Raw genomic sequence first — 23,309 nt, 5'->3', positions numbered from 1 at the left:
CATAACCAACAGTATGATATGGGGTAACTACTATATATTTGACATGTGGATTTCCTGTGACAATATATTTCCGAGCTTCTGTGATTTCTGACCCCTTGACCTTCAACATTGACCCAATTAAAAAAAAAAATAATATCGGTTATGACTTCTGAATGACGTATGAAAGAGCGTTTATATTTGATATAATATGCCCACAGGCACCTGACGTTATTTATTTCTCTTTAAATAAAAAAATATATATCCCCTACCTAATGTTTATTATTAGGTAAGGGGTATAATTTTTTTTTATTAAAAGATAAATAATTAACGTTAGATGTATGTTTATATGCCATAAAAATTACATCTCACCCACAAAGACACCGAAAGCGGGGGACCACAATATATTCTTTGAATTTGCTTGTTATTTGTCTGTTTTTTTTTTCTCGTCTTTTTTTTATATTGTACAAAACAAAAAAAGACATGTTTGATAGCGATATTTGTTGTTTAACGATGGACTCCGTTAGTTTGAAAATACAGCTCTTAGAACGGTAAAAACAGCACACTGAAGGGTCAATTGACTTCAGTTGACGTACGTAGTATTATTATTTTTTGGACCAAGAGACAGCAAATTATCAGACCCCGAAGTGAGCGATTCACAGCATGTTCAGTCTTCTTCCCTCTTGATAAGAATGGATAAGGCTTCTTATCATGCCCAATTAACTGGGTAATAAAAACCTTAACAAAATCCTTGCTTGTCCTGGCATAATCGATAAGTTTTGTAATTCTATGGTAAAGAAAATGTTCACATCTCATCAAATTTACCATTATCTAGGTTATTACCGCTACAAGATTACTTAGGAAGCCATATATTTGAGTTTAAAGTCGGTATAATATATGTCAAATTGATGGGATTATCGTCACCAATTCCTTGATTTCGCCATGTCCTAAATGAAAGACGAAAATCTGTTTACATTTTTATGTTTTACGCTTTGCTACTAGTAGGGTCCAAACAGAATATTTTGAAACATTTTGAAAATTATGCGCACTTTGTCCCAATTCGACGCATTTACATTTATTTGTTCTATACCAGAAATTAATATACAGAAAATTTAATGAAAATTATCTTTCTGCTTTTCAAGCTCAACAGGTTTATTTTTACTTTTGGTCGAAATTATTTATAAACGAAACATTTTGCGTTCAAGTTAGCAGTACCTGGAGGAGCTCTTCAGATTGAGGAGATACAAAAGTGAAAGTAACACGAAATTGCGTAAAAAAAAAGGTAAATATTGAAACATGATTTTCATAAATATTGCAAATTATTAATGAAAATTTAAATTCTAAGATAAATTTTTAATGAACATAATTTTATCACAGAATCAATGAACAGAGTGACAAGTCTTTGTTTACATTAAGTCTGTAAATGTTTCTTAAAAAATGCTGAGTTGACGATTAGCATTAGTTCGAAATTCCTCGATAATAAAACTATAAATACTACAGACCAGTGTATATTTATATCCCGGCTCCGAAGGAGAGGGGAGGGGGGTACTGTTCTATCCTTGTGTGTCTGTCCATCAGTGTTTGTCTATCCGTCAATTTCTTGTACCATTACATAACAAATTTACGTCGCAGTTTTTTCAGCTAATACTCACCGCAGATGCTTGAAATTTTATCACATTCTTTGTTGAGGCATGTCATATGGTCATGTCATGGACATTTAAGTTTCATTTTTGTTAAATTTTTATGTCAATTGCCTGTTCATCTAGGCATCTGCCAGTACCATACATACAAATTTTCGTCACAGTTTTCTCAGCAACTGCTCATTGCAGACGCTTGAAATTTATCACATTCTTCGCAGAGGCATGACTATGACAGTTCTTTTTGTTTCCAGTATCAGGTAGATTTGTAAATATATATGGTTGAGCTTTTTAAAGTCATCAAATGCATCATTGCTTAACATGTCAGATTATCTTTTTATATCATTAAATGAATTTTAAAAGCCATCAAAATTGTAGAATTATTTATATATGCACATTTGTACACACTAATTAGAACAACCTCATCGTGAATACCTCAGGCCTTTCAAAGAAAAACTGTTTTCTGTGAAAACTTTTTTTTTTCTGTGAAAGGCCCAAGGTGTTCCTGATGCTAACAACCTGTTCCACTTCCATGCTGAAATGGATACCTTCTGCACCTCCATCGTAGGAGAGTGACAATCTTAAAATTTGTGTATTGACATGATATTCACATCAGAGTGGGTTTTATTCTAGTGAGCATTGGCTCACAGACTTTTTGTTTTTATCCTTTTTCCTGTACAACTCAAAGGAATTTAAACATTTTATATAAGATCAACATGACTCCATTTTTCAGATAAAAGTTGTCAAAATGGTTGTGAGAACATACAATGATGAGCTGAAGTATTTGGAGAAAATTGGAAATTGTTGTTGGAGAATAAAGAAAGGCTTTGTGGATAACATGAATGTAAGAAAATTAGAAGAATACTGTAGGTTGGCAAATAATCACGATGGTTTTACTTTTAACTTCACTAAGTTCTCAATTAAATTAGTTTTCCATGAAATTAAACCCATTGTGAATGCTAACAAAGTTTTTAGCTCACCTGAGCCAAAGGCTCCCCAGGGTTAGGGTGGGGCCAAAATGGCCGATCAAAGTTTTACATGGGAATATATAGGAAAAATCTTTAAAAATCTTCTTCTCAAGAACCACTGGGCCAGGAAAGATGAAACTCATGTGGAATCATCCTCAGGTAGTGTAGATTTAAATTTGTTCAAATCATGACCCCTGGGGGTAGGGTGGGGCCAAAATGGCCGATCAAAGTTTTACATAGGAATATATAGGAAAAATCTTTAAAAATCTTCTTCTCAAGAAGCACTAGGCCAGGAAAGATTAAACTCATGTGGAATCATCCTCAGGTAGTGTATATAGATTCAAGTTTGTTCAAATCATGACCCCGCGGGGGTAGGATGGGGCCAAAATGGCCGATCAAAGTTTTACATAGGAATATGTAAGGAAGCCTTTTAAAATCTTCTTTTCAAGTATTCAAAGCCATGCTTAGAGATATTTATAGGGAATCATCCTTAGGTAATGTAGATTCAAGTTTGTTCAAATCATGACCCCCTGGGGGGGGTGGGTTAAAATTAGTGTTGTCAAATCGGTTGAAACTCAGAATCAATTAATCGGTAATATCGGTTGACCCTAACCGACTGATCATCGACCAATAATCGAATCGGTAACCCTTTGCATAAAATAGGCATTAGATTTTATAAAAATTTGAATTTTATTGTTAAATAATGTAAGTAAAGGTGCATTGTACAGATCGAAATTCTAAAAACAGTATATATGCAGTCTGATTAACTATTTCTGATCAGTAATACAGATTTTTTTATGATTAGGAATTACTTGGCCTGGGAAAAGTAAGCATTGACAGATCAGGTTTTAATTTACATGATCATGTAAAATGTATATGGAATTAATTTTTTAAACTGTTATAAGACATTTAATATTGCAAATTCCTTGTGATTCCGTATGAAATGACAGGTGAATTCCCCCAAATACTGAAAATTAATATATTTTATTTAAACAAGTAGTTTAGTTTCTTCAGTTTAGAAATACAAATATCATTATCTTTTGATTTATTTTAAACAGATTTTAAGTACAGTGTATTCTAAAATAGTAAAGGACAACTCTTGAAAGATATATATTTTGATAACAAGAGCCTGTTCTTGAAATAAAAGTGAGAAAACTGTAAAAAAGATATGTGCTGAAATATACCGATTAATCGATTGTTAAAATCTCCAATCGATTGTCTAAAATCGACAGCCTTTCCGACCGATCATCGATTATAAATCGATCATCGTGACAACACTAGTTAAAATTCAAGCCGGTGTGCTCAGGTGAGCGATGTGGCCCCTGGGCCTCTTGTTTATTAAATGTTGTAGCGCTTATACAAAGTTTGAATTAATGTCTTGTATCATGAAATTAAAACAATCATGATTGGTATTTTTTGAGAAATCATGAAATTTTAACTCCACGAATTAAAACCACTTATAGTATACTGTTCGCATTAAATCTAACTTTAATATTTTCTATTTGAACAACAAACAATGCACCACAAAAGTATTTTGTTAAAGTAGTTTTTTTGACTGAAAACAAGACAAATAGTCAAGTTGTTAATTAGATGTATTTTAGTTAAATTTATTGTAATTACGAAGACTTTTCCCAATTGTAGAAATAAATAGATATTTGATTATCCATAAAAAATATTAATTTTTTCCCCAAGGTTACAAACATAACTGTATGAAGTTTTATTATAAATGTATATTATACAACCAAATTTAGACTGTTTACCTGTCCTTAAGCAGTCAGGGGTGTGATTGAAATCCATCATTTTTAAAAATGATGATTTTCAGTCATTAAATTGATTTTTAATAATGATGGAAATTCATCATTTTTTAGTAAAATGATGAAAAACAGTCATTTCTATTTTGAAATTTATTTTAGAAATAGAGTTATCTCTGATATTAAAAATGACTGTTTTTCATCATTTTTTATCAAATTGTTAGGTCTGGGCGCACTTAATTATCTCATTAGTTTTACAGCGCACTAAATTATTTTGGTTTCAGTTACCTGTCAAGATGATTCTCTACACAAGGGTCTAAAGCAGGATAGTGTACTATATCTAATTACTGTAGTAAATGGGAATTACGAAAATTGACTTGAGAAATGGAAATATGATATTTGATTATATTTAAAAAATATTAAATTGTGTACATTATATACTGTATGAAGAAATATTATATATATATTTTCAAAAATGACTGATTTCAGTACCACCCCTGACTGTTAAGCAGCAAAAAGAAATCATTAGCAATAAAATGATGGTTTCATCTGTCCACCAGTTGTCATAAATGCTTATTACTTATTAGCAGGTCTTTATGAATTTAACTTCAATAAACATTGAAATATGTACAAACCACTATATCTTACTGAATCATATGAGTTAAAAATATAATCAAAGGTCAGAATTTATTTTTTCTGACCAGTACTTTCTGAAGTTTTATAGCTTACTGTGTGACAGTCAAGAGGGTGTTTAAGTACAATTATTAGCTGGACAAATACATGCCTTGTTATTTTGTTAGTTCCTCGGGTCTCTGATCAGTTTACTCTTTATGTTTAGGTGGAGGGCATTTTTTATACAAATGAAACTTTGGAAAAATTGATGTTTGATGAACTAAAACAGTCCTGTCGAAGTCAGGGGTATGGTGGATTTCTGCCGGGAATGAAACAGATCGCAAATGTGGCTTCTCTTCCTGGAATTGTTGGGGTAAGACTATCATGGTAACTTTATTTAACACATTGAATTCTCATGTTTGGATCTTACTATTACAGAAAAGCATGTGGGCGTTGTTTACTTGCGCTTTACTTTCCCGAGAGTAAAGAGTTAAAATATTGCCCTGAACACAGATATTTTCATTTACAATTTTATACAATTGCTGGTTTGTCAATCAATGTCGATCCACTCCAATCACAATTTGAGAAAAAGATCTCTTTGACAACTATTTTTAACATTGTATGCCAAGGGCTTATGAGGAGATCTCTCGAGTAGCGTATCAGAAACTCTTGGCTAGCTAAGATGGTTGGTAAATACATATGTTATGATTTGTTACTTTGTTAATTTAATCATCTTTAAATTGACCAGCCATCTACTGCCTTGATTGAGGTCTTTTCTGCTGCTGGAAGTCTGTGTATGGGGACTCAGATTCTGACTTAAGTTTCTCTTCAATCAGAAGGGGTTGGCAGAACTGAAAAACTTGGTTCAATATTTTGAGGCACAAAATCTTTGATTTGAACCTGCCCCTTCTGTGGGATGAGATGGGGTTCAAGATTCTGCAGCAAAAGTGGAAGTCAGGATTAATGCACAATAGCCATTATATGAACTAAGCATCCACTATTTTAAAAAGGGAAGGGGGAGGGTTTGTCCATAACTCAATATTTTGTAATAAAACCAGTGAACACAAGTTCTGTGATATAAATATGAAATAATAGTGTGATATTAAATATATAAAAAAGGTGGTATTAAAAGTCCATGTTTCAATTATGTGGTTCAGGTTTTCTTAATGATGAACTTTAAACATATTATTACCTATGTGTTGACTACTCAGGCCTCCCCCCCCCCCCCCCCCAAAAAAAAATCCTGAAATCACAGGACTTTTGTTTTCATCATATGAATGGATCTTGATGATAGATTTTGTAACACAGAAATCTATTGTACATGTACATGATTTATACCTTTAAACGGATCTCTATGATTTTTTTTAGCTCACCTCAACGAAGTTGGGGGAGCTTATGTAATACCCTCGGCGTCGGTGTCGGCGTCAGTGTCGGTGTCGGCGTCGGTGTCGGCGTTGGCGTCCCAGGTTAAGGTTAAGTTTTTTGGAGCAGTTTTCTTTTTAAGTACTTCTATGTCCTATATTGATTAGACATGCATGGAAGATGGTTCTAGTGTGTTTCATTGTACCAGTCAATTTGTTTCAGATGCTGCAATTTCAGCAAAGGAATGACCAGGTTAATGTTTTTGGAGCAGGTTAACATTTTTGGTGCAGTTTTGGGTGTAGGTTTCATTTCCAAGTAACTATAAGTCCTATGTTGACCAAACTTGCATGGATGATACATCTAAATATGCATACTACCAGGCTTGCTTCGGATGCTGAATCTGACCTACATTTTACGGTTGAGTGAACAGGTTAAAGTTATTGGTGCATGATTCATTTCCAAGTAACTATAAGCCCTATGTTGAGCAAACTTGCATGCATGATACATCTAAGGATGCACACTGCAGGGCTTGCTTCGGATGCTGAATCTGACCTACATTTTACGGTTAATTGAACAGGCTAAAGTTTTTGGTGCAGGTTTCATTTCCAAGTAACTATAAGCCCTATGTTGACCAAACTTGCATGGATGATACATCTTAGGATGCATACTACCAGGCTTGCTTCGGATGCTGAATCTGACCTACATTTTACGGTTGAGTGAACAGGTTAAAGTTTTTGGTGCAGGTTTCATTTCCAAGTAACTATAAGCCCTATGTTGACCAAACTTGCATGGATGATACATATAAGGATGCATACTGCTGGGCTTGCTTCGGATGCTGAATCTGACCTACATTTTCCGGTTGAGTAAACAAGTTAAAGTTTTTGGTGCAGGTTTCATTTCCAAGTAACTATAAGCCCTATGTTGACCAAACTTGCATGGATGATACATCTAAGGATGCACACTGCAGGGCTTGCTTCGGATGCTGAATCTGACCTACATTTTCTGGTTGAGTGAACAGGTTAAATTTTTTGGTGCAGGTTTCATTTCCAAGTAACCATAAGCCCTATGTTGATCAAACTAGCATGGATTATACATATAAGGATGTATACTACCAGGCTTGCCTGGATGCTGTATCTGATCTACATTTTCCAGTTGAGTGAATAGGTTAAAGTTTTTGGTGCATGATTCATTTCCAAGTAACTATGAGTTCTTTAATGACAAAACTTGCATGGATGATACATATAAGAATGCATACTACCGGGCTTGCTTCGGATGCTGAATCTGACCTACTTTTTGTTGATGAGTGAAAATGTTAATTTTTGATGCATGTTTCATTTCCAATTAACTATGAGCCCTATAATGAGCAAACATGCATGGATGATACATCTTAGGATGCACACTAATGGACTTGCTTCGGATGCTGAACATTTTCAGATAATAGACCAGGTAAAAGTTATGGATGCAGGTCTATTACCAAAAAACTATAAGGCTTATATAACATTGTATAAACCAAACTTGCACAAATGTTGCATCAAGAGATGAAAACTCTCAAATTTGCTTCAGATGCTGGATTTTAATTACATTTTCATGAAGAAGAACTAGTTTAAATTTTTTGTGTAGGTCTATTTCAAAATCAGATTAAAATTGCTTAAATATTTTCATTTTTGGAATGTACACTTCTTGTTGGTTAATTGTGTGACTTTGCCTTACTTACAGACAACATTCGTTGAGGTGAGCTCTGTAATCTCTGATTACCTATGTTTTTGTTTTACAGAAGTCTATGATATTTTTGCTTTACAGAAGTCTATGATATTTTTGCTTTACAGAAGTCTATGATATTTTTGCATTACAGAAGACTATGATATTTTTGCTTTACAGAAGTCTATGATATTTTTGCTTTACAGAAGTCTATGATATTTTTGCTTTACAGAAGTCTATGTTATCTATGTTATTTTTTGTTTTACAGAAGTCTATAGGGCTACCTGATGTTCATTCTGGTTATGGATTTGCGATAGGTAAGGTGATGTTACTGGCAGATTATTTCTATATTAAGTCTTTGTTAAGCAATCATTGCAATCCTTTTTTATACAAGAAAACAACAACAACAAATAGAATACCCCCCCCCCCCCAAAAAAAAATCAGATTTTAAATTAAGCTTTCCAGTTATTAATTTATTGAAAGAAAATTAAAAAGAAATGGAGAGAGGCCTTAATAAAATTTTAGGAATTGATGTTTTCTTTTAGGATGTTTAGAGAAGTCTGTCTTTTTACTAGTATTTAATCACATGATTTAAAGAGATCCCATTATGATCATGACGATTCAAGAAAATTTAATAAAGAAAAAAAAAGTAGAAGATTTTCTAGTTCATTTACTTGAAAAAGAAGAAGATGTTTTAGAATGACCATCACAGGCACAATTCAAATATTTATGAAGAAAAGGTTTTAAAAAAAAAAGCTTTTCTCATCAGAATAATAGTAAAATATGAAATCAATGTTTTAAATACAGTCTTGAAGAGGAAAAAGGCAAATTTAGGGAACCCATAATTGGTCTTCTTATTGCTGACTCAAGAACTTGTTTTTCTAGTGAAGTTAATTCAATTATCAAGACATATTGCAGTAGTATAGAGGGCACTTAGATTGTAAGCTATTAAATCTAAAAAAAACATTACTATTTTCTCGGGGGGGGGGGGGGGTTGTGGTTGTCGGTTGGTTTTTCTAAATAAAGCTCGTCTCCCTTGTGAAGAAGCAATTCAACTTTTACTAGTATTGATTTGATTTTAATGTGGTGAGCTGTGAGCGTGATATTGAAGATGAAAGTATGGATGCCTTTTTGAAGTTTGTTGTTGACATGCCTCCTAATTAGGTATTCACATCCGGCAGGGAAAACTGGTGAAAACTATAGTTATTGTAAGTGAATGAAATTTAAACCCTCATCACAGATAAACTTGAATCATTTGGCAAAATGCAGTGCTACAAAGAACATGGTATAGCAATCAAAAGACTTTAAGATTTTAAAATTCTACTTTATTGAGAAAAAAAATTATATCATTATGCTGAATAGTTGGTTGATATTTACCAATATAATAAAATTATAATTAGATCAAATCTTAAAATTGATTTAAAATTAATATTTTATATAGAAGTGCCATTAATCAAATTCTGCTGTTATTTTAGTAATCATGGTAATTAATTTTTTTTTGCTGAACATTTTTCTTTTATTCACAAATCATAATTATTATAAAGCTTAATCTTGAATTGATTTATTACACATTTGATTTGCAGAAAATTTTTTTGTTGCCTAAATTAAATTGCTCTGAAAATCTTGGGGGAGCAGCTGTGGTAGGGGTGTTCAGGTCTCTCACCCCACCCCCTAGCTCCCCTAGATCTGTTCAAGCAATACAGTGGCTATCATTTCTTTACAGGCAACATGGCTGCCTTTGACATGGGAAACCCCGAGTCAGTGGTCTCCCCTGGAGGAGTGGGGTTTGACATTAACTGTGGGGTTCGTCTTCTGCGTACCAATCTTTATGAGAAAGATGTGGCTCCCGTGAAGGAACAGCTGGCCCAGTGTATGTTTGATCACATCCCAGTGGGTGTGGGCTCCAAAGGAATCATACCAATGACTGCTCAGTAAGAAGAACCATTACATTAATACTGTAAAATCACATATTTTCATTGGGTCAAATTTTAGAGGTATGAAGAAAAATTATTGGTTTGTGGGGACTTGATTTTGTGGTTGAAGAATGTTTAGCAGTAATGTACCCTTATACAAACTTTCATTTGATCTCTCCATGCCTCAAAAACAACAAAAATTAAACCCTCACAAAAATTAGTGATTTCACAGTAAATTTTCGGTTTGAGGAAAAAATGTTGGTTCTAATGATTTTGTGGATGAAGAACTTTTTAGTCATATGAAAATTTACATTTCGAACTTAAGGGAAATGCAATGTAAAAACAATTACTTAGCAGTTGGAATGTATACAGTGAATATTGAGAAAAATCTGTCATTGGATACCCTTTATCATCTTGTCTTTTCTCAACACCTGGTGTTGACTAAAACACAAGACCACTGGTGTATTGACAATGAGAAAATCCATGTATTTATGTCCAGTTTATTATTGTGCTTGAATTTGATATATATCTCTCAGATTCTTCTTATTAACAAATTAACTCATTACAAGTCAAAGAGAGGCAATAGCAAAAATCAATGTTCAGACTTCATAGAGTTATTAACAGCCCTGATAAAATATCATATGAGGATTGAGGAAGTAATTAGAGAGGCTTTGCTTTGGAGACATATACAGCAAAGAGTGGAAACATAAACGGCAAAAAGTTAACCAGGGGGATTTATAATGATATCATTAGGCTGGCTTGTCATGGATGTAGATTTGTCACCAGTCAAATAAAGTCGCAAATATACAAGGAATTATCTATCATGAGATTTTGATGAACTGCAGTTCCCTAAATGCAGTCTAGACAAGAGAATTTGCCATATTATGATAAATGGGAATCCTACGATGTGTTCTATTTCCCAGAGGGAGTTTGACTTTTTAAAAAGTTGATTTGAGAGTGTCATTTTCGTTTGCACCTATTTTTGAGACATAAAAATTTGATCTATAAGGCTCATAATATATGAGATTTAAATAAAAGCATATAAATTGTTTAAAACCAGGTAAAACGTGAATAACTTGGCTAGCTATTCAGTTTATGTCCTGTATTTTGATTTTCTATCAAGTGACTGTGAAAACAGAACTTCACTCCAAATATTAGTTTTTTTTAAAAGTTCTATTACATGTATTGATTTTTTTTCTCAATTTTTGATATGTATTACATTTATATTAATTATAATATTCTTTTTGTTTATATTTTTACATGTAATACTCTCCAATTCTAAATTTGAAATGGATTTTCAGGAATTTAGAAGAGGCCTTAGAGATGGGAATGGACTGGTCACTCAGGGAAGGTCTGTATTATTTATATCATTTAATTAGGTCAAGGTATTTCTGTTTTGATGACAAAAGAAATTATACATAAAGGAAATCTGAAGGAATTACTATTGATTAAATATGTTGTTGTTTTTCCATAATGGACAATGTTTTAGACTAACTTACACTTAACTTTATATTAATGAAAATTATCTCATTTACATAAGTTCCATTATCTAGATAAGTCTGATATTAAATTTTAATCGGATTTACATATAGTCCTATATATTTTTTATCAAGGTATGTCTGATACACTACAGTGAAACCTGTTTGTATTACAATATAGAGAGTGTAGGATAACAGAGTGTAGAGAACATGGAATTTAGTCAAATGGGGATAAAAATGAAGATCAGACAGTGGAATGGATTACATGGGTGTTGTAGTTTTTACTGTCTATATTTACAGGGTATGCCTGGGCAGAGGACAAAGAACACTGTGAAGAGTACGGGAGGATGTTACAGGCCGATCCCTCCAAAGTCAGCAGCAGGGCCAAGAAAAGGGGCCTTCCACAGGTTTGTATCTAAATAATATATAGCGGTAGGGCCAATAGAAGGGGCCTCCCACAGGTCTGTATCTAAATAAAACATAGCAGCAGGTACAAGAAGAGGGGCCCCCCACAGGTCTGTACCTAAATAATTGCAGCAAGGTCAAGAAAAGGGGCCTCTCACAGGTCTGTATCTAAATAATAGCAGCAGGGCCAAGAAAAGGGGCCTTCCACAGGTCTGTATCTAAATAATAGCAGCAAGGCCAAGAAGAGGGGCCTCCCACAGGTCTGTATCTAAATAATAGCAGCAGGGCCAAGAAAAGGGGCCTCCCATAGGTCTGTATCAAAATGTTGTACTATATAATAGTTACAGGCTACAACTTTTCTAACTGATAAGTCAGTTAACTAGTCAAAGGTTGCCATCTCTAATTATTGTAGTATCTAGATGCATTAAGTAACAAAGACTTAATATGATTCTGTTGCAATAGAGCAAAGTAATATAATGTTACATGAGGAAAAATAGGGTACATGTTTGTACAGATAGGTGCAAACCTGAAAAAAATTGCAACAACAAGCTTGTAGTTTTTTTTTCTTAATTTCAATTAATGAAACATTCTTTATGTGGATATGTGTACAGTTATTTTAATTGACAATACGTATTTTACCTGTTGTAGTTGGGAACGCTAGGTGCAGGTAACCACTATGCAGAGATACAGGTGGTGGATGAGATCTATAATAAGTTCGCTGCGAAGAAGATGGGGATCGAGTCTAAGGGCCAGGTGTGTGTGATGATCCACTGTGGGAGCCGCGGGCTGGGCCACCAGGTGGCTACAGGTAAAACTAACCATCTAATTAAAATCAGGTCGGGCTAGATCACTAGGTAAAACTAATCATCTAATTTAAATCAGGTCGTTGATACACTCAGAAAATCACAACTATCAGAATTTTGGAGTTGATTCAATATCTGATTTTAAACAGATTGCCTAAAAGCACAGATTCTCTTTGTTGGTTATGATATCACCAGTTGGTTTAAATGTTTTTAAAAATATTAATTTGCATATCATTAAAAATGATATTGATAATGAAAAGATGAGACTGAATGCAAATGAATAAAATAGAAATTTTACTTTACACTTGTGCAGTAGTAAAAATGATATTGCTTCTGTGTGTGTGTAACATACCTAAAATAAATAATAAAATGATTTCTGTAATGAAGAGTGGTAGATATAAATATTTTGCTTTTATTTCAGACTCACTGGTTGCCATGGAAAAAGCTATGAAGCGTGACAACATTAATGTAAATGACCGACAGTTGGCCTGTGCCAGAATTAACTCCCCTGAAGGTCAAGACTACCTTAAAGGAATGGCTGCAGCTGCCAACTATGCATGGGTGAATCGTTCAAGCATGACCTTCCTGTGCCGGCAGGTAAAATTAAACAATACAGAGAAAGGCTACGTTGGATAGAATATAAAGTTTAAAACTTTCATAAATCAGATTTCACAGAAAACATATGAGTTGGTGGAAATCTTTGTTAAAAGGAATGAAAGAAGTCACTCTATGTCATAGATATCTGGTTCTTTGATTTTATGTGCAGGCCTTTGCTAAGATGTTTGATAGTACCCCAGATGACCTGGACATGTTCATGATCTATGATGTATCACACAACATAGCCAAAGTGGAGGAACATTTTGTTGATGGCAAGCAGAGGACCTTACTGGTTCATAGGAAAGGTTCCACACGAGCGTTCCCTCCCCACCACCCCCTCATTCCAGTGGACTACCAGGTAAAATAATGGACAGGTATAAGAAGCTTACCTCTGAATGTTAAACATTTGATCAGACAATATTATAGGGTCATTGTATTGGTGAATATTGGCATTCATCGCCTCTAAAAATGCATGAGCATGCAAGTGCATTTTGTACAGCCAACGAGTGCCAATATTCGCAAATATAAGTCTAGTAACTCTCTCATGATTTTATAGAAAATCTTATTTGACAAACTGTAAAAAAATAATTGGTAAAGATATTTATGTGCAAAATCATTTATGCACTAACTCCTGTATGATTTTGTAGAAATTTTATTAAAATTTAAATACTGTAAAAAAAAAACTGACATAGAAATTAATGTGCAAAATCATTTATGCTTATAGTTTTAGCATAATTAGCCAAGATTCCAATATGCCTAAGGCAGTGTAAGTAACTATTTTTTTCCTGATCAGCTGACAGGACAGCCAGTTCTGATTGGAGGAACGATGGGAACCTGTAGCTATGTATTGACAGGGACTCAGCAGGGAATGGAAGAAACCTATGGCACCACGTGTCATGGAGCTGTAAGTTCGTATATCTAATACAGTGTGTATTTTTAATGCCCCCCTTTGAAGAAAAGAAAAGCTTTGCTACTGTCTGTCAATCAGTCTATCTGTTGGTCTACCATTATTTTTTACATAGTTTTACATAGAAATATAAAGGAAATTCTTTAAAAATCTTCTTCTCAAGAATAACAAAGCCATAATTGATCATATTTATATGGAAGCATCCTCAGGTAGTGTAGATTCAAGTTTGTTCAAATCATGACCCCCAGGGGTAGGGCAGGGCCACAATGGCTGACCAAAGTTTTACATGAAATATATTGGAAAATTCTTTAAAAATCTTTTTCTCAAGAATAGCAAAGCCATGATTGGTCATGGGACTACTTTTGGATTTAAACTTTTCAATAATAAACTAATTTCTACTTTTTCCTAGCCACAGTGCTCAGGTGAGCGATGTGGCCCATGGGCCTCTTGTTTTTCTAGGGACGAGCCTTGTCTAGAGATTAATTATAAGCTACTGAGATTTTATTTTCTTCTAGGAACAAGACATGTCTCGAGATAAATTATAAGCTACTGAGTTTTTATTTTCTTCTAGGGAAGAGCCTTGTCTAGAGCTAAGTCCAGGAGGAATCTGGACTACACAGAAGTGCTCAGTGCTCTAGAGGAAAAAGGAATCAGTATTAGAGTTGCCTCCCCTAAGTTGGTCATGGAGGAGGTATGTTTACATGGTGTAACACATATTATGCAACAAATATTATAGTTTTGTTAACTGACAATTATAGTATACAGTTAGTGTGAATACTTTTTTGTAACACATAGTAAATACTTCACTTGTCAAAATCTTTAAAATTCTAAAGGTTTTTTTTATATATCAGTCAAAAAGGATATATTTAAAAAAAAGGTTATAGAGACAAAAGGGTTTTGTGATTGTTGACATATAGTGCATAATAGATAGTTTTCATATGACCTAATTTTAGCAAAAGTTACCTCCCGTTGGCCGCCATACTGGAGGTCCAAATGCTCATATTCCTTCATTGGTCAACCAGTTTTAAATTTTTATATTTGCGATTTTAAATTAGGAATCATTATTTTTCTGAAGTATATAAATTTTTGGAAGCCTCTTTTATTAAGAAAAAATTATTTAATAAAGATTTCATACTATGTTTCATTTGATGCTGCTGCTATACATGTAGCTGTTGATGAAAATTGATGTTGAGAAGCTCAAAATTTTTTTGTGAAATTTAGAGCACCAAATATTTCTGCTATATTTTCTTAAACTTGGTAAGACAAAGAGGAAAACTCACCGTGTCGACCTCCAATTAGGCGACCATAAGGTAACTTTTGCTAAATTTGGGGCCATCGAAAACTATCTATAGAATTAAAAAAAAAAAATAAAAAAAGAAATAGGAAAAAGATCGAGTGTTGATCCCAGATTTAAGTATTAAGAATTAAATTAAAATTTGTGAAAGTGAAAGGATGTGTCAATCAAACATGTCTAAAAATTGAAGTTTTAATAACTTTTAGATGAAATAAGATTTTTAATATATTTTTGTGTGAAATGCTATTAAAATATTTAAGTCGTGACATTATACAGAAAATATCAAATTCAAATCTGTGTCCATGCACCTTTAAGGAGAATTATTAATATTTCCTTTACTGTTTATGCTAATAATTTAAAAAAAAAGAAATTGATATCTTTTAAATTCATTCATTAAATGAACTTTAAACAATTTTTTTAGAAAATTTGTTTTGATTTAAATCAAAACAAGTTTTCTAAAAAAATTTTTTATAAAGTTTATGAATATTATTTCTTTAATTTCATTCTACTTTCATTTCCGTTGTTTTCCACATAAAAATTTTATAATACATGTATGACGTCATGTTACTAATAGACTTACTTGAAAATAATTCATAGAAAAAAAATGTAATGAATACATTTATTGTTGAACTCATACTTTGCAAAAACTGTATGTGAAGTTTTCTTAGTTTTCATCTGTCAGATATGTTTCACATGAATAAATCATGCATATTTAATTATTTATGAATTTCTATTCATTCACATATATATGAATTTTACAAAATATGCTCTGTCATTCTGTAATATCATATACAACACAGTGTATGTTATTTTATGTACTGAATCACTTTAATTTCTCCTGAATTTTTTAATCCTACCCACAGCCTCCCCTCACTGTCCATACTCAATCCAATAGGCTTATCTAGTCCACAATTGTCCACACATCCCAGGAACTGTCCATCCTGATCCAGGATGTGTAGACAGTTATTATTTACATCTGTCACAATGATCTGACTCATGGAGTCTGTCACTATTTGTCCAGGATCAATTGGCTGCTCTCTCCTGGCTGGTGTCCCATCGTATCGGAATCGGACTCTTCCTGTCTTGTCTACCAATATCACGATGCCAGCATTACGATCAGAGACACAGATGTCTCCGTTGTTGTTCTCTGCCATAAAAAGTGTAAAATATCCCTCTTCAAAAATTACATTTCTATGTTCATCTCTATAAATTTCCTGTTTCAGTATTTTCCCCTGATAACGTAGTATTTTGTTTTGTTTATTTTTATACACATTGACCAGTATGTCTCCTGACTTTGTACAGCACAGTTCCCATGGTGTCCAGCCCTGTGGTGTGGTGATCAGTGTCTCAGACCTTCCCCTTCTGACAATGTTCACTGTTTTACTGCCATAATCACTGTAAATCAGTTCTCCCTGTTTGGTCACAGAGATGTCATCAGGATAGCATTGATCTGAGGTGGTAACAGATTCCTGTAGTGACCCATGTATGTCAACAAGCCTCATAACTTTGTCAGAACCACAAACCCAAGCTTCATCTATTCCTACACAGGCCACACTCCGTAGAGGTTTAACTTCAGTAGGAATGGTGGCTATCACTCTGGCTTTGTCTAATAACTCTCTCATAGACAAATGGGAGACTTCATCTGTCGGACTAGATATATATGCTGACTGTGTTAATGTAGCCTTGAATTCTTCTAACTCTATGCTGAGTTCTCTCCCTTGGACTGTTTTTGTATTCAGTGAAGGAATTTTGACATCAGCATCCGCAGGTATATCTCTGTATTCCGTCAGTTTGGATTTGTAGTTGTTGACATCAGACACTTTGTTGGTCTTTAGGATTTCTTTGTTTTGTTCAACAATTTGCATCATATCTGGAATAAGGTTTTTTAACTTGGATTGATGGGATTGTAGAGGAGTATTATTATTTTCTCTCATGGACTTGATCAAGGAACTAACTTTGTTGAAGATGTTATCTACTTCTTGGTGCCAAAGTTTTCTGTGCTTTTCTGCTTCTTTTTCCAGTTTATCAAATTTGGCTCTAGATGTTGAGATTTTGCCTGCTATATTATCCATTTTCTTCTTGTACTTTGGGATAATGATGGATTCAATTTCTTGGTTTTCTTTTTCAATTTCCCTTTTCCTTTCATTAAAAATCTCTTGCATTTCTACAATCTTGTGTCCACTATGGGAACTGAGAATGCATTTCAGACAGACTTGGACATGACACTGCTGGCAATAAGCCTCGCATCTCTGGTTGGGGTGAACCTCACACTCAGGAAACACTGGTTGGATCTTTCTATTGGTGAAATGAACAATGTCATGTGTTTGAGACTTGAATTTATCCACATGTTTACTGACACAGTCCACACATAAACTGACTTGACAATTGTTACAGAACTGCTGAGTGGGCTTAGGGCAAAGGTCACAGGTGATGACCTCCTGAGCCCAGGAAGTAGAAGTGGCCATTGTCTCAAGTGGAACTGAAAGTATGTTAATTTTAAAGTGAAACAAGATGTGTTTGTAAAACACTATGCGCCGGGCGGTAACAAGTTCGAAAAAGCTAGTTTTAGCATATAGATTACAGTCAAGGTCACAAGGTCATTGACCTTGGTGTCATTTGAAAGCACTTGATTTGTGAAGTATGCATACCAAATATAAATCTCTACCTAATGGTTTAAAAATTATATGACTTCAAAAAATTATTTTTAGCAAATTTAGGTCAAAACTTCAGGTCACAAGGTCATTGTCCTTGGTGTCAGTTGAAATTGTTTAATTAGTGGAGTATGAATTACAAATATGAAGTCCCTATCTCTCATGGTTCAAAAGTTGGAGTGAAAGTTCGTAAAAAAAAAGCTATTTTTAGCATAAAGGTCACAGTCAAGGTCAAAAGGTCATTGATCTTGGTGTCAGTTGAAAGTGCTTTATTAGTGGAGAATGCATACCAAATACACAGATTTGAAGTTAGTTTCTCATCTCTCACTGTTCAAAGTTATGGCGAAGGTTATATTTTAAACAGACAGACAAGACAAAAACAATATGCGCCCCGAAAAAATTCGGGCGCATAAAAATAAAAGTTACATATAGTAGGTGAATTAATTGACTATTTAAAACACCAAATTTATTAACCTGTATACCAAATTTATTATCCTGTGATATTTCCTCTTTAAAATCATTTTTACAATGTATGATTATTTTTATATGTCTTTATTTCAAAATCATATACTTATAATTTTTTGATCAATTTAGGATCTGAAATCTGAAAACAATTTTTAGCCCTCCCCCTTCTTCTTTATAATACATTTTAATAGATGAGAATACTAACAGTTGAAAAAATACATTTGTCTGCTGGAGAATTTGCAAATACTGTATATATATACTATGCACTGCGTTTATGGGCATTGTGCACTTTAATTTGGTTTTTGGTCTCATGAACCAAACTGTTTTCTTGAGGCTATTATGTATCGTATTAGTATTAGGCTAGATGGATAAAAAAAATAGGAAAAATAAAATAAGTTTGAAAAAAACCCCGTAAATTTTGCTAAATATATTTCTTTAAAAAGTGTCCATTATTATATTTATTTTGACATAGTTAATAATAGTTATCTATACGATAAACTGTTTTGACAATCTGTATTGAAATACCTGTTCAGTTCCAACTTTTGAAGACTAACTGTTAGGAAATCATAAGCAATTTATCTTCCCATACTTTCATTCACCTGTCTGGGAACTACTTTCGGTTTGTTATTTATACTTCCTGGTTACCTGTCTACCAGGTCAGTGAGCATGTGCAGTGTCTGTTTACTCTCTTTGTAATCAGTGATCCATTTTGTATTCTTATAGATAAATATTTTTGAAATATTTAAACAGCTGAGGTATTACACAGTGTTGGTTTTCATTGTATATACCTGATAAATATTTATAAATGATCATTTCTCCCATAAATGAAAAGGTATTGTTTGACAGAAATATCTGATAATATTTATCTACCTTTAAATTTTGCTCACCTGATTTCTTTAAGGCTCAAGTGAAAAGTTTCTGATCACATTATTTTCTATCGTGACCGTTGGTCTGTAAACTTTTCAATTTATCGACTTCTTTGAAAGTGGGTTTTAACCAAACTTGGTCAAAGCATCAACTTTGGTGTTAGGGGAGTTTAAATTGTTAATATGAAGGGCCAAGTCCCGTGACTGGGAATAATCACAAAAATCGGTTTGATCACTACAAAATCTTCTTCTTAAGAACCACTGGGCCAGGAAAGCTGAAACATGTGGAAGCATCCTGGGTAGTATGATTTAAATCTCTTAAAATCATGACCCAGGGGTAGGGCGGGGCTTATAGGGAATCCAAGTTTTACATAGAAATATATAGAACAAATCTTTAAAAATCTTCTTCTGTATGGGCCAGGAAAGCTGAAATTTGTGGAAGTCCTTTTTGATTAAATGTTAATTTCTGACCCATATGGCAGAGCCAAAATTGGGAATCCAAGTTTTACATAGAAATATATAGAACAAACCTTTAAAATCTTTTCTCAAAAGCTACTGGGCCAGGATAGAAACTTATGTGGGAGAACTCGTTAGGTAGTTAGATATTAAATTGTTAAAATAATTACGCCGGGTGGTAGTGCTGGGCCACAATAGGGAATCCAAGTTTTACATAGAAATATATAGAACAAATCTTTAATATTCATCTTCTCAAGAACCACTGGGCCAGGAAAGCTGACACTTATGTAGAAGCATCCTTGGGTAGTGTAGATATTAAATTTTTAGTCATGACCCCCGGTTAGGGCGGGGCCAAAATAGGGAATCATTTTACATAGAAATATATAGAACAAATCTTTAAAAATCTTTTCTCAAGAATTTTGGGCCAAAAGCTGAAACTTAGTGGAAGCATCCTTGGGTATTGTAATATTTTAATTGTTTTTGACCCCCGGGGGTAGGACGGGGCCAAAATAGGGAATCCAAGTTTTACATAGAAATATATAGAACAAATCTTTAAAAATCTTCTTCTCAAGAACCACTGGGCCAGGAGAGCTGAAACTTATGTGGGAGCATCCTTTGGTAGTGTAGATATTAAATTGTTAAAATCATGACCCCCGGGGGTAGGGCGGGGCCAAAATAGGGAATCCAAGTTTTACATAGAAATATATAGAACAAATCTTTAACAATCTTCTTCCCTAGAACCATTGTAATCAGGATTACTGAAACTTATGTTGAAGCATCCTTGGGTAATGTAGATAATAAATTGTTATTTTCATGACCATTTTCAAGGGGTAGGGCAGGGCCACAATAGGGAATCCAAGTTTTACATAGAAATATATAGAACAAATCTTTAAAAATCTTCTTCTCAAGAACCACTGGGCCAGGAGAGCTGATTATGTGGGAGCATAGTGTAGATATTAAATTGTTAAAATCATAACCCCCGGGGGTAAGATAGGGAATCCAAGTTTTACATAGAAAAAAATAGAAAAAAGCATTAAAAATCTTCTAATCAAGAACCACTGGTCCAGGAAAGCTGTTTTTCATTGGAAGCATCCTTGGGTATTTGATTCTAAAGTTTTAAAATAAAAAAGGGATGGGGGTTGTTGGGCATGAAATTTAGCAGTTAAAGATCTGCATTACCCAAGTTAATAATGTGGCCCATGGGCCTCTTGTTTTAAAGTTATTTTAGGAAATAAAAATTGAAAGATCTTGCAATTAGTTTTCATATTTCTTATTGTAATCCAAATTTTATACTTGTTAAGCATTCTTGCTTTGACAGTACAGAATAACAGTTTTGTTTTGAATAAATGATTTATAATTCTCCTTACCTCATCTACCGTATTAAAAGGATTGTGTAATAACATATGAAAGTATCAGGAAGTTTTATCCTTTGGATTTAGAATTAAAGATATTAAATTAGAGTTTAAGAACAGAAAATACATTAGTTTGTCTGATATGGAAGCATCCTCAAGTAATGTAAATTCAATTTTGCCTCACCCATAAACTAGCATACTGTGAAACCAGTGAAATCTGACCACCACTGGGAAACGAATTTTGTGTTGGAATAGACAGTGTGTAGGATTGAACAGTGTAAAATGGTGAATATTAGTAAAATAGGAAAGAAATTTTAGGTTGGAATTTACAGTGTGATTACACAGGTGTCTGTTTACTCAGTTTTCACTGTACTGTTCAATACAAAACTGAGTTCTGATATGTTTTCCTAACCAGTTTGCTCAGGTGATGCAATGTAGATGTGACCCATAGGTCTCTTGTTAAAAGATGTAATGAGGGAGGTGTATTTTTTTTTCTTTTTTATTCAGAAGATATAGCAAATGAAATGAGTAAATGTCAGGTCTGTGTGTGTTTGGTTTCACTAGATTTCAGTGAGTGACAATTATAACTGACAATTATTTAGGTATTTGTTAATTAAAATAATTTTTGTATTTTTTTTTACTTTACCACTATACAGGCCCCAGAGTCTTACAAGAATGTCACTGAAGTGGTTGATACATGTAAGTTTGTTTTCACTGCAGTAAAGACCTTATCTTAGAAACTTTTAGAACAATTTCAAGTAACTTTAACTCTTGCATTAATTTTTCAACTATTATGCTCATTTAAATATAAGTTTTGAGTTTTAGAAAGAAAGTTATACATTTATTAATTAACCAGTGATGAAAATTTTGACATTGTTTAGTATTATTTTTCCAGTAACTCATTTATCTATATTTAGGTCACATGGCAGGAATCAGTCGGAAGGCCATAAAGCTTCGTCCAATTGCAGTAATTAAGGGATGATATACTAAAAGACATGAACGAGGCTTTACCTATGGAATATATCATTTTGGACTATTGGTGCAATAAAAGTAAAATCTAATTAAAGTGTGGTTTAAATTGTTTAACTTAGATTGTATGAATTTGGCAGAATCTACAGATTTAATGTACTTGAGGTTGAATATCCAACTCAAACAACATTTCATTTAACATAATTGTTATATTTTAATTTAATTGTGATATTTTTGTCAAATACTTGTGTTGATTTTTTCCTGTTGAGGTGGAGACTCTTTAGGATCAAGTCCATCAGAAAATGATTATTATCCCTTAATAGTAAAAAGATTGTAAGAATTAATGTAGAATTGTGTTTGAAAAGATATACAAAATGTACATACATGTACATTGAGTTTTTATGCTTATGTTTATCATGTTTCAAACAGAAAGTCCCTTTAATACCTGTTGAATTTTTTATGTGCCAAATTATATTGAAAATGAAGAACTTTCCTAATGTACACATTAAAGAAAATTAAAATGCTGGTTGATCTGGATTTTTAAACAAAGGGATATTTTTCTTGTTATGTTATAAGATATATTAAAGCAGTTTGGTTCAGTTTACAGAATTTTCCAATCATCATGAATATTTTATCCATCTGGCAGTTTATTTTTTAAATTTTTAAAAAAGTTTAAGAAACATTTTAATTTAGTTTTTTATGTCTTGCAAGAAAAAAAATATAGACTTCGAATACATTTCAACTAATATTGAATGAAAGGCTTTAATTTTATAAGTAGAATATTGCAAAACTAATTGGACATGGAAATACAAGTGCAGATGGAGAATAAAAAAGTGAATAAAAGTCTTTATTCTAGTGAGTTTTTAAAATACTGTTTTGGAAATACAATGTATATATTTTTAAAAATTTTTGTGAACATAGCTGCTATATATTTCTTCTCGCTCGATTACACTTTCATTTTGGAGAGCCACAGATTGTTTTCTCACATGACCTCCTACATGTAGATGCTAATTGTGACGTCATTAACTTGTGCATTTTTCCAGTATTTTCTTTAAAAAAGTTTTAAATGACATCACTTTTCAATGAAATTTCTTTAGAAAATATACTCTGTATGCATCGCCAACAAAAATATTAAAATATGTGATTTTT

General features: G+C 33.2%; 2 protein-coding genes across 2 annotated transcripts; one reads left to right on the top strand and one right to left on the bottom strand.

Moving 5' to 3' along the window:
* Positions 1–1,196: 1,196 nt before the first annotated feature.
* On the top strand, positions 1,197–22,660 carry LOC134246562 (RNA-splicing ligase RtcB homolog). Its single transcript, XM_062728955.1, has 14 exons — positions 1,197–1,258; positions 2,347–2,457; positions 5,171–5,317; positions 8,273–8,321; positions 9,728–9,935; positions 11,219–11,268; positions 11,696–11,802; positions 12,449–12,608; positions 13,025–13,200; positions 13,370–13,558; positions 13,994–14,104; positions 14,679–14,798; positions 21,848–21,890; positions 22,109–22,660. Exons 2-14 carry the CDS (start codon positions 2,362–2,364, stop codon positions 22,171–22,173), a joined length of 1,521 nt encoding a protein of 506 aa, XP_062584939.1. The 5' UTR covers positions 1,197–1,258; positions 2,347–2,361; the 3' UTR covers positions 22,174–22,660.
* Positions 16,061–19,147, bottom strand: LOC134246483 (uncharacterized). The gene is made up of 2 exons (XM_062728856.1): positions 19,043–19,147; positions 16,061–17,880 (listed from the first exon to the last, which is right to left on the bottom strand). The coding sequence occupies exon 2, from the start codon at positions 17,864–17,866 to the stop codon at positions 16,208–16,210; it is 1,659 nt and encodes a 552-aa protein (XP_062584840.1). The 5' UTR covers positions 17,867–17,880; positions 19,043–19,147; the 3' UTR covers positions 16,061–16,207.
* Positions 22,661–23,309: the final 649 nt, after the last annotated feature.

This window comes from Saccostrea cucullata, unplaced genomic scaffold, assembly GCF_032062105.1.
Source record: "Saccostrea cucullata isolate Sc308-1 unplaced genomic scaffold, CSIRO_AGI_Scuc_v1 ctg3853, whole genome shotgun sequence".
Taxonomy (NCBI): Eukaryota; Metazoa; Mollusca; class Bivalvia; order Ostreida; family Ostreidae; genus Saccostrea; species Saccostrea cuccullata.
Note: the sequence above shows the minus strand (reverse complement) of the source record. Positions and strands in the feature narration are given on the sequence as shown.